The sequence below is a fragment of the Lissotriton helveticus genome, chromosome 6 (genome assembly GCF_964261635.1).
Source record: "Lissotriton helveticus chromosome 6, aLisHel1.1, whole genome shotgun sequence".
NCBI lineage: Eukaryota > Metazoa > Chordata > Amphibia > Caudata > Salamandridae > Lissotriton > Lissotriton helveticus.
This window is the reverse complement of record NC_136067.1, coordinates 583,954,377-583,967,157: the sequence shown is the minus strand read 5'-3', so window position 1 is coordinate 583,967,157 and position 12,781 is coordinate 583,954,377. Positions and strand designations below refer to the sequence as shown.

At 44.6% G+C, this 12,781-nt stretch overlaps 1 protein-coding gene across 2 annotated transcripts in view; it reads right to left on the bottom strand.

Moving 5' to 3' along the window:
* Positions 1-12,781, bottom strand: part of FAM135A (family with sequence similarity 135 member A) — a 938,545-nt gene that overhangs the window by 60,654 nt on the left and 865,110 nt on the right. For both annotated transcript variants that reach the window (XM_078648016.1, XM_078648017.1), the window contains one exon: positions 9,949-10,062. In XM_078648016.1, coding sequence (XP_078504142.1) covers positions 9,949-10,062 — 114 coding nt within the window. The remainder of the gene's footprint in view (positions 1-9,948; positions 10,063-12,781) is intronic.

Genomic DNA, 12,781 nt, shown 5'->3' with positions numbered 1-12,781 from the left:
ACACCCATGTACCACCTATGGTACACCCCCTTTGAGGCAAAGGAGCACAATCTAGGGCATAGTGCTACTTTGCGGTACTGTGGGAAACTTTCCTACACACGATTTGCGTTGGAAATAAATACCACCACAACAGTGTGTGCTGGGTTTGTGTCACTTTTGTGATGCATACTCAGCGCAAATTGTAAATAAATCTGGATCAGAATCTCCAGACAGGTACTTGTCAATATTATGAGGACGATTTGTTTTCTTACTGCAAGTTAATGTAAGGATACCAAATGACCAATGCAGAGCAAATGTTGCTGTACTGTGTACTGAGGCATTAGAGAAAAATGGTTTGCGCATTGCATTGAGCATTCCAAATTTCTGTAGACATGTTTCGGATTGTAAAAGAGGTCTAACCTTGCTCCTACAGCTATCATTTGGCTATGGGTCTTGAAGATTGCTAACTCATAAACCTTACAAACACGTAACATTTCAGGGGGACTAAAAATGTAGCTATGCCAATTCACCTAACTGCACATTAGTGTTTTTATCAAAACGGTAGGTCAATCTTCACTCTCTGAGGCACCTCATATTTGACTGCAGTGATGTTCACAGAAGCATGTTCGAATCATGTCTTTGAACTTTATGCCCCTCACCCAACATCTCCCATATAGGATACACTACATCCAACATCATTAACAACCATGCCGTCCAAAAGGGTGCTCAGAATCACAAGGCAAATCAGAATTCCTCACAGCTTTGTCCAGAATATTAAGCACTATATAAATACAAGCGTACCGAACCACCACATTAGTTTTCCAGCTGTATACCATCACAAGTGGTGAGGTGGGGATGCAGGCCTGTTAGTATTTTTCGGGGAAAATCACGGACATCTATGCCAACTTCTCTGGCAACCTGACCGCTAGCAATGATCTCAGGGAAAGCAGAGAGGCCAGTCCTAAGGAGTCATGTCTGCACAGTTTCTTGGTTCCTCCTTCTGAAATATTGGTAAATGTTTGTAAAAGTGTCAAATCAGGCTCCCCTCGTGACCCGGCCCCTCCGAAAGTACTCAATGCCAGCTTAGAAGTACTGGAGCCCTATTTTAGACACATTATCCAACTATCTTTTTTTTCGGCCTCTCTTCCGGGAGACTGGAAGAAAGCTATAGTTTTGCCAATAAAAAAGAAACCCAATGTAAGCCAGGACATACTGGAGAACTTACGACCCATCTCCCTCCTACCTTACCTTGCGAAAGTGATCGAAAAACTAGCCAACACACAACTCATGGATCACTTAGAATCTAATAAAGCATTTCACAGCTCCCAATCTGGTTTCCGGAAGAATTATTCTACTGAGACTGCCCTCCTGAGAGCGACCGAAACTCTGCGGATTGGAGCAGATGAAGGTAACACAATGGCACTTATAATGCTGGACCTCAGCGCTGCGTTTGACACTGTGGCACATTCCATCTTGCTACAGTGTCTGAGCAGTGCTGGGGTCACCAAGGCGGCATTGGGATGGCTTAAAGCTTTCCTCTCTGACCGCCGTTTTCAGGTTCAGAGAGGCATGTTTCTCTCAAACAGCATAGCCTTAGAACAGGGGGTGCCTCAGGGCTCTGCCCTGAGCCCCACCCTGTTCAACCTTTATATGGCTCCGTTGGCAGATGTGGTCCAGTCGTACGGCATAAAATTAGTATCCTATGCCGATGACACTCAACTGCTCATCTCCCTATCACAGACACCCACTTTAGCAGCGGCCAACTTTAAAACCTGCATGCAGGAGCTTGCAGGCTGGATGAACCAACATTGCCTGAAGCTCAATGGCTCAAAAACTGAGGTTTTAGTGATAGGGGGTAATGATGCTAGCTGGACTCAGGAATGGTGGCCTCCTTGTCTGGGCCCTCTACCTATCCCATGCAAGGAGGCTAAGAACCTGGGGGTCTGGGTTGATCCCAAACTCTCTTTTGAGAGTCACGTTGACAAAATAGTAGGGAAATGCTTTGGGGTAATGAAGACCTTAAACCGTACTCTGGACCTTCTGCCTTTAGAGGCCAGACGCACCATGACCCAAGCATTAGTCACCTCCCGCATTGACTACGCTAACGTGCTGCTACTGGGGACAACTGAAAAGAACATAAGAAGGCTCCAAGTGCTTCAAAACACGGCAGCACGGCTAGTTCTCAGACTCCCCAAAAGAACGGCATCCAAACCTACTTTGGCTGCCCTTCACTGGCTTCCTATAAAAAAAAGGATCCTATTTAAAGCACTTCTAATTTGCTATAGGATAACCTCGATGAAAGCCCCTGAATATCTGAAGGATCTAGCCATCCCCTACCAGCCCTACAGAGCACTTCGCTCTATGGGCATGGGTCTTCTTAAAGTTCCTCGTATAAAGAAGGCCAGAATGGGAGGCCGGTCCTTTCGTGTGTTAGCAGCCAACCAATGGAACACCCTCCCAACTGAAATTAGGTTAGCTAAGACTGAAACAATTTTTAGGAAACTTTTAAAAACACATCTGTTCACCCTTTAGGCCGGTCGCTCCTCTTTCTGTTACTCTCTCCACAGCGCGGGGATACGCCGGGATGGCGTCACCAGGCGCTCTACAAACTCCTTTATTATTATTATTATTATTTAGTGGTAGGCAAAGCCTTGCCTAGGCTGCCTGCCCTTTTACCCTTTGAGGATTCTTTATAAACTTAGACAAGTGGGGCAGAGGTGACAGCAAGTGCCACCTGTGATGTTAACTTGTGATTTTGGTCAGAGGCGTGGCTATTTTTACTGCAGCCAGTGCACTGGCTGCAGTTTATTGAACAACAGAGGCATAAAATGTGATGGGAAGAAGACTTGCAATAAGTCTAACCACTGGCAATCACTCCAGGTAGCATTCCAACCCGTTCTTCTTTTGCCTACCATGCCATCTCAGTTTAGACCCAGCCATATTCAAATCAGTCAAATCAGCAACAGTGGGAACAATCCACTCTGAAGTGCCAAGCCAGGTCCTCCTTGAGACCGAACACAAGCAACCCAAGACGGGTTTTGCCCTCATTGGGGCACTTCAGTCGAGTGTAGCTTGGTTCCAGTGGCACAGTGAGCAAGGGGCCAACATATGGGCATAACCTTTGCCACTAGATGCATTACATCAAAGCCACAAAAGGTAATGGCAGAATAATTGCTGTAGGTGAATTGGCAATCACTCAGGGTAGCATTCCAAACGTTTGTTCATTTGCCTACCTGGCCAACTAATTTTGGACCAAACCATATTCACATCAGTCTTGACTTTACTCCAATAGGACCATCCTGCCCAAGGTGCCAGGCCAGGTCCTCTCTGAACCGGCACACAAGCAACCGAGGAACCTTTTTGCCCTCATTTTGATAAGAACGTTTGCGAAGTGTCTCCCTGGGTTTAGCGCTGTGTGGCCTCTTCCTCTGGGAGGGGCAGGGGAAGAGTCATCGCCAGAGAGTGAAATCGGTCCCAGGCAGGCACTGGTAAAACTCGTAACAGAGGCTATTGCGGACCAGAGGCTGAACATTTATTTAATGGGATTGTGCAGGAGCTTGTCATGAGGTGGAAAAGAGGACAAGGAGACAATGTTCAAGTTGATGGATGAGGCGATTTGAAAAATACCCAAAAGTGTGGCATGGAATAGAGGTGGATACAATGAGGTTGGGAAGAGAAGGGCAGCTATGGAGGTGGAATATTAAGGAGGAGAAAGAGTGAAGGGGTGAGACTGGGATATGAAGTAGAGAGAATAAAGGAAGAAGAGAGACTAAGAAAATAAAACAGTAAATAGGAAGGACACATTAGCAAGGAAGATTGGAGAGTATAGAAATGGAGAATAGATAAGAACAGGGATTGGAAAGTAAGAAAAGGTACTGGATAGGAAAGAATAAAAGTAGGAAGTACAGAAATAATAGATAGATGGAGAGGAAAGACAATTTAGGAGGGCGAAGGAGAGGGGAGATTTGAGTGTAGAGAGAAAAGGAGGCATGTATGAAGAGGAGGAACTAAGGAAGTAAGATGGAAAATGGAAAAAGTAAATAAGCAAGAAAGGGTAAGGAAAAGAAAGAAAGGTGAGTGAACAATACAAAGGACAGGAAAAACAGAGGGAAAGAAAAAAAGGAAGATAAAACAACCAAAAGGGGATAGGCATACCAAGAGGTGACTAACAAGGAGGTAAGAGCCAAGGAGAAAAGCAAGATGAGAAAGTAGCCTAGTTAAAATATAGATTGGATAGTCAGTCAGGATTCTTTATTCGATAATTAAAAATCACCATAAAAGGTACAAACACACAATATACACTCATATCATTAAAAAACAATTAAATTGACATGAATCCTATTATTAATGCGACGATATCACAATATGTTAAGAAAAAAGGGTCATTATGGAACTTTAAAACCAGGATCAAAAATCTCACAATTCACATTTCACATTCCCCCTCTCCCCCCCCCCCTCTAGTGGCCCTCAATCGAGCAGCCACTTTAATAAATTTAATAATACAGCACAGTGTAAATGGATCATTCGCCTGTTGTAAGTAGATCAGGGCCTCACGGGCGCTTTTAATGTTAGATTTTTTTAAAATGTCTACCAAAAATCTGCGCCTAGGTACAGAATAAAATGAACATAACAATACAAAATGAAGGGAATCCTGCGGAGACCTATTTTCGCAGCCGCAGGTTCCCTTCTGCTCAATTGTAGTGGAATACCCTAAAGGTGATCCCAATAAATATGGTAAAAGATTGAGCCTAAAACGATTCATTAAAAACCTATCTTGAGCATTGTGTATTAAATATAAATAGGGTTCCATTCCTTCCCTAGTCTTTACAAGGTTATAGGCACACACCGTGGATTTGACCCTGTCTAACTCTGTTCTTTGGGTGGCTTTGTGTGCCAAAAACACTTTTTTGACAATCATCTTATGGCGAGGGGTGATTGTTGCCGGGTCAGAAAAAAGATTCCCGAGGCCCAGCGTGTCTAGAACGGACTTGACATAACTGAGCCACGGGATTCGTGTCCATTTTTCTCTGCCCAAGCAATCCTTCATTATTTCCCTACTTAGGGTTGCCTCGGGGTTTGTCCAAATTTTTAGCCAAGCTAGAATAGGCCTGACTTTCACCAAGTCCTCAAGGTAGGATATCCCTAGCTCCCTGTGTGCAATGGCTGCAGCTAAACTGTGCGGGGCTTTCAGGATGGAGCGTAGATGTTTATTCTCCTCCCGCTGAAGTTGGCAAATATTCACAAAGCCCCACACCTCTGCCCCATAAGTAACTTTAGAGCAGCACATAGAGTTATACAGGTTCAGCACCTGCTCAGGGCACCACCTCCCCAACCTCCTACCATAGCCTGCAATTGCTCCATTGGTGGCATTCATCTTTCGACAGCGTTCCTCCACCAGGTAGTTAAATCTTAAAGACCCATCAAATAGTAGGCCCAGATACGAGAATGATTTAACCTTCTCTATCTTGTGGCTCCCTATTGTAAATGTGCATTTATTGCATGGTTTACTACCGACAGATAAAACATATGATTTTCCTAAATTAACAAAAAGATCCAAAGAACCCATAAAGGATACAAAACCGTCAATTAAAATCTGTAGGCTCTTTGGTGTTCGCCCGAGGAGGACCGCATCATCTGCGTAAAGCAGCACGGGAACATGGCGCGTCCCTACTCGTGGGCAATCTGATCCTAGCTGTAAAAGGTGCTGCTCTAAATTATTGATGTACAGGGAAAATAAAAAGGGTGCCAAAATACAGCCTTGGCGTACCCCACTTCTACAATAAAAAGAGTCGGTACATTCACCCTCCGTATTATACCTTACTTGCGCTGAGGTGTTACTGTGCAATTCTCTCAAGATTTTAACAAGGCCAGCCTCTATCCCCATATTGGTCATCATGTCCCAGAGTTTTTCCCTATTGACGTGGTCAAAAGCAGCTGCCAGATCCAAGAATCCCATATAAATGGATTCCGTACTGGCCTTAGTGTACTTTGCTGCTAGCATATAGAGGTTCAAGCACTGGTCACTCGTGGACCGACCCTTCCTAAAACCGTACTGTGTGTCAGAGATGATATTATTCGCCTCAGTCCACTCTGCCAGCCGGTTTAATATCCCCCTCCCCAAAATTTTGGCGGATACATCAATCAGGGAGATCGGGCGATAACATTGCGGGTCGTCCCTATTGCCCTTTTTAAAAATCGGCACAATAATGGCTGTTGACCAAGAGGGCGGTAAGCCCTGGCGAATTGCAGTGTTAATGACTCTGGTCATTATAGGAGCCGATTGGATAGAGTAAGGGTGGAAAGAGAGAGAACAGTGAGATTAGAGATATTTTGTGGGGAGAGAAGAGTAGGGTGTATATTGAAGAGAGGAAACGGAAAGAGGGGAAAAGGAGCAGAGTAGAAATAGAGAACGAAAAGAGGGAGGGTAAGGAAGAGCAAAGAGATAAAAAAAAAATAAAAGGGTGAAAGGAGATAAGGCCAAGCTAGGAGATGAAGTGGCAGTGGACAGGGATAAGAAAAGGTGTGAGGAGAATATATTAGTGGCATGGAGATCGCAAATAGAGAGGAATTATAGGTAGAAAGATTAGGGTACAAGATGCAGTCACACACATGCCCAGGAGTGCAAGGAGCCCCCTATGCCCCAGTATTTGCTGTCTTTAATACCAACCCAGAGGTGTGGGGCGGAGGGAGGTTCATTTTTTAGGACGAGCTAGAATACGCATGCTTGCATGCATCTAGCTCGACAACTATAGCCGTCCGTCTCCTGGGAATCTGAGACAGGGGCCGGGCACGAGCGTCGACTTCACCTCGTGGGCGCGCATGCCCAGGCCGGCGCCGTGCACATCCCCTGCCTCAGATTCACAGCAAGACAGGCTCTCACCCGCGCGCACACAAAGCCACACTCACGCATGCGCACACACATACACCCACGCAGGCACACAGATCCACATATACACACGCACAGCTAACAGACACACAGTCACACATATACATACACACGCACAGCTACACACGCGCACACACACACACACAGCTACACCCCCCCTCCCCTCTTACCTCACCGGGCTTCCCGATGTTCTTCACCCGGGCCCCCTCCTGGGACCCGGGACTTCAGCTGCCGGACTTGGGAGGGCGGGGGCTGCCCGCGCATGCGCGGCATTTGTAACTGGGGCTCTTCATAATAAAAGTTAGAAATGCCGCGCATGGGCGGGCAGCCCCCGCCCTCCCAGGTCTCCTCATAGCCGGGATACAGACCTAGTTAATAAGTGCAGATCGTGGAAACATAGCAGACCAAAAGGATAATCAGGTCATGGGGTCGTTGGCAGATACACCTATTCCACATTGGTCAAGAAACAGAAGCCGATCTGCATCAGTACCGAAAAAAATGCGGAAAAACATGCGTGTTAAAACGGCACCCGGACTATTCTCTAAGGACGAAGGTGGAAACGCGAAGGCCAGCAAAAGATCTTCAGAAGCCGTGTTCAGAAGCACCAGGATCTCGGCCAGTGAGTTTGGGGGTCACAATAGAAAGGTGTTCCACATGACGTTCGAGGGGTTGACCAACAGTAAAAGTAGAGTTAAGGTGTCCCCCTCAAAGGCAGAGAAGGAAAGAGCATTGAAGGAACTGATTTTAAGCAGCAGTACGCCTGTGGACAGAACCATTTTTGAAAAGGCGAAGCAAAAGCTCCTACAGGAAAAAATCCGTTTACCCTTTGTTGCTAAACGATGATACAGTCCCATTTCTTATTTAGTTTTACTGAAATTAAAAAATCAAAAGAGGTCACAACTGTTACCTCGTGAGAAAGATTGCCTATGGTGCTCACAGCGCATGAGAAGAAGCTTGGCGGGAGACAGACCAGAACATCATGTTCAGGATGCCAGGGGGCAGACCGCAGGGGGCACAGAGCAGAGGCGGATGCGCCGGTGACTGCTGTCTGGCTTAACACGGTCCCATATACAACGCGTCCAGAAGGCGCCAGAGGAATGGAGTCCGAGTTAACATTTCTGATTTGGGAGATGCTCAAGCGTGCACAGCAGTAGCCAAATGGATAGCTGCCAAGTTTTAAGTCTCCATAACCGTGGCATTTTTATGTCGCTATTGTGATTATGTGGCTTTTCAGTACATTACTTGCGACTCTTTAAGTAACACAAACTAGGGGGGGGGCGAGGTTTATACTCATCTAATGTATACATTTGAAATATGGCTCCTTTGATATACAGTCCACGTGATTTCCCTATGCTGCTGGATTTCCGGTACTTTAAAACTCTACGCTGTTGGTCAAATGTGCCTTAGTCTTCTCACTGGAAAGCAGGTTATATTTCCCTTCTCATGAGAGGAGAGGCGTGGAAAGGATAGTGTGTGGAGCCCTAAAAGGCCAAATCTGCACTAGCATTGCGCTCCAGTGGTGGATGACGTAGGCAAAAGTGCTATCATTTTGCTGCATCTGTTCTACTGGCTGTGCACTGGTTTTACAGAACTGTCAAAGCTGGTCAGGCAGTGATGGGTGAATAAATGGGGTAGGAGCAGTGGTCGAAGTCCATTAAAACAAGCATTTACAATGCAATAGGTCTCGCATTGTAAATGACAATGACTTTTATTTATGTTTAAAAAAACGAAAACAAAAATAAAAGGCATTGTCATTTGCAATGTCAATAACTCAAACTTGCGTAAATGCGAGACCTATTGCATTGCAAATGCTTGTTCTAGTTTGCATTAGAGCCCATGGCACCCTTTTTATGCCACTGATTTTGGTAGCTTGCACACCGCACTTGCTTGCATATTAAGTTGTTGCTTATCTTCAGTGCACGCAGCCTTAGCAGCAGTGCACAAAGCAGCTGTATTGCTGCATATAGAGGAAAAAAATAGAGGGACATGGACCACGATCATTGACCACAATTGCCACTTTGCTGTGCTCTTTTCTCTTAAGCTTTATAAGAATATCTGTGGGTTCTCCCTAACGGATTTTTGTCGTTTTGGTGTAATTTTGCTTATTGTGCTTATTGTTTCTCTAATTTTATAAATTGGCATGGGATGTTTATAGTGTTTTCAATCTTTTAACTGTTTTGGTACTTCTGAATGTTTTGCACATTTTCATGATGTCAATTCTATCTGCTCTTTGTCATAGGATCAAGCTCAGATTTCAATCAAAATAGTACTTTGCTACTTGCATTGAACACCAAGCCGCCTCAACTCACTAAACCACTCTCTCACACTTCAGTTATGTCTTATTATGTATGATAGCTCCCTTTTTTTGCTTAGGTTCTTCACATCGGGGACCAAAGCAGCTTACAGCCCAGCAGACTCTCAACGGATATAAAGATCGGCGATACTGAATGGTGGCACAAATCTGTTCGCCATTCCCTTTACTGGTAACATGCTCACTAGATTTAGGAGTGTAATTTATGTCAAGGGCAGTGGTTACATTTGTACTCACTGGTTTGGTAAGAGAAATTTCTTTTGCAAAATGCAGGCATTGTATATGACTGTAAGTCCAAGGGTTGTGAATGATTACAACAGTTTCACTGTCTCCATGAAAACATTCTGTATAAATGAGGACTGCTCTTCCTCATTTTGTCTCTCTGGCATCACTCGGGGTTGTTCATCAAGAAGAATTAGTGTACTGTAGTCTTGAAATGAATTCCCTATATGAACTCAAAACATTACCCTGTTTAGCTGGAAACAAAGCAGACATACTGAGAATCTTATTTCTGCCATGATAAAGCTGAAGACGAGAGATAATCCAATGCTGTACTGTTAGAAAAAGTATGCCATGCACACACGTCAGGATCAACGTGATATCCAGAAGCTTGGAGAAATACTTTCCCATAACAACTGCATGTGTATCCTAACGGAATTACACCCAGGTTTTATTAAGCACAAACTGTGTGAAAAGCTACATAGGCTTTGGCAAGCTGACATCTTTCAAGTTTTCAAAAAAGAAAAAGTAAATAAAGTGACTCTGCTCTTACCTGCCTGTTTATCCTTTAATGCTGTTTTGCACATCTCAATGCGGGCTGAGTGGTAAGGTACATAACGATCCTGTAGAGACCCAACTAAGACTACATTTTTGAAGAACTGAAGACCTGTAGCAAAAAGTTTATGCAAGGTAATCACAATCAAAAAGTACACCAACAAATCGCAAATAAGTTTGCTGATCTAAAGACATTTAACAATATGTTGTGCATCATTTTTAGGTCGAGCCTAAACAGCTCATGTGCTGTCTGGAAGACCTGTTGTAGTCTGAAGGACTTATGTCCGGCCTGCTGCTTTTTTATTGGTTAAATGCAGTGTCCCTCTTCTTTGCTACTTCCTAATTGGTCCAAGCAGCAATACATCACTTCCGTTTTTCATAGAACAGTACCGACCAAATACAGTTACTTTCACTTGAAATCTTAATCTGTTTTTCGGGAGTACTCTTTGCCTATTTTCTGTGCGCCACAACTTAAACTGCAGCCACTTTACGCCCGTCTTAGTCAGTGCAATCGGATTTTATTTATTTAGTTAACAAACCTATTGTATCGTGAAGAGGGGCGTGGCTGTTTGTGTGCATTCCTCCTGCTGTGCGAGGTGGAATAGGTGAAGCGGCAGCTCTGTTGTTGCTGAACGTGCTGCTCCCTTGGCTGGCGCTGGGTTGTCCTGCATGTCTCTTTTTTTTCATCCTGTCCGGCCCTGCCAGTGAGGTCATCCCTCCGGCCTCTAAACTATGAGTCTCTTTTGGAGTTCAGACGTTAAAGAGGTCCACATCAGTGTAGGAGGTGGCATCCCAACGGGGTCTTAGTGCATTATTACATGACCCCTGAACCTGGGCTTATTTTTACCTTTACAGCGTGTGTCAAAGATGCAGAAGCGCCGCTTCCTACGTCTGTTCCTCGCTAAGGGTCGGAGCAGGGGGGCCATTGTCCTCTTTCTTATCTTACGTGAGCAGTTAAACATTTTTGTTCCCATTCCTTGCTGCTAAATATAGCCAGCAGAAGAAAGTCTGGTGAGTAATGAAATGTGGTTCAAAGTGCAGAGAGAGAGAAAGTAAGTGTGCGCATATGGCGTGCTTGAGATATAGTGCCTGTGCCTGTGTCCTTTGTGTGGGTCTAACAGAAAGAGCTGTATGTCATCTCTGAGTGTCTAAACGTGTGTACTGTGAGAGAATAGAGAAAGTGTATACGGTGTGCTTGCATGCGCTATGTCTGACTAAGTGATTTGTTTGGGGTACGTGTCACTGCTCTTGCTGCTCCTCTGATAGCCATGGTTCTGTTTCACAGAGCTCCCCTAGATTACTGTTCAGGTTTACCCCAGTTCTCAGTGTAAGATAAAAATTAAATCATTTCCCTTTCCTACCTCTATATTTTGCACTACAGTCTCACCTTTTCTCTCACTCTACCTTGCTCTACTCTTTCTCTCACGTTCTTAGTTTCTACCACTGTTGTCCATCATACCTGCCAGTGGTGCATAAACATGCACTTTGTACATATAGTTGTTGTTTACAAGAAGCAAGGCTGGCAGTAACTGCGCCTTTTTTACTGCCAACCTTGCTTCTCCTAAGCAAGGACTAGAAGTACAAAGTGCGTGTATACACACCGCTTGTAGGATTTCAAAACACACAAATAAAAAGCATTGTCATTTACAATGCCAATAGCTCAAACTCTCACAAATGCGAGACCTATTGCATTGCAAATGCTTGTTCTTCTTGAACTTATCTTTTCTGTTATGATAAAGAGCTTTTGGCCTAAAAATAGATTTAAAGAGGGAATAGCTTGACTGCAAAGCAAGATGCCACTCCCAGTGTGAGAGAGCAAATCTAGTAAGTAGATCTGAATCGCTGTGCTCCAGAGTCTGTATACCGGTCATGGAATTGGGGGAGGCAGTCCTTTACGGGTAGTTATGATCAGATTCTTATTTTGTATAGCTGTTGTATGATACTAGCAGGTGGTGTGTGCTGTACCTCCACTGCCCATAATTCTTTGTTGTGGCTTTGGAGTGAGTGGCACTTGCATCCCAGAGACCGCTGGGACAGTTGAATGCAGCACAAGAGCAGATGCACTGTGGGAGAAAGGCCCAGAGTAGTCTTCCCCTATGGGGTACTAGTCCATTTACTAATACACTTGTTGCTCCGATGTGAGTTTACCTTAAATAAATGAAAAAGCAAGAGGCGTTTGGCAAAACAGGAATTAGTTGGTTTAATTAAATTCTACAGCCAGGAGAGCCTCAACAGAATGCGTCTGCTCAAAGTCTCTCAGTGTACAAAGTTATGGCCGCTGTTATAGACAGTTCACAAGGTACAATAAAGTAATTACATTTTTTACATTCCAAAAAAGTATCTCAGTCATAAATCAACAAATGCGGGCATCTGATGAGGACACAGACGGCTCTCGACCTCGGGGTGAGCTAGTGTGGGCCAATGTGTATGTGTTTAGATGTCTGGCATGAGGAGCATATGATCACTATGTGCGGTGTGCCTGTCGTGTCCTGATTGGTAGTGTGTTTTTATCTACAAGTAGAATCTAGGTTTGGAGTATTTTGGGGAACGCTAGTCCTTGGCCAAATGTGTTTTATTGAGGCCAATTTCCTCAGACCTGCTAGTGGTGCAACTATTTAACTGTGGGATTGATCAGGGTTTTCCCTGGGCGCATTTGTCCTTAGGTTAAGAGAGACCCCACCTGTGACTTGGTATTCAATAGGTGTCGGTCGTAGTACTTATCTAACCATGTATCTCTGACTCAAGGTTGATAGGGAGGTCACCTAGGGTGAATTCGACAACAATGATATGAGTTCACTGGAACTCCTGAAAATAATGTATCAGTCACTGGT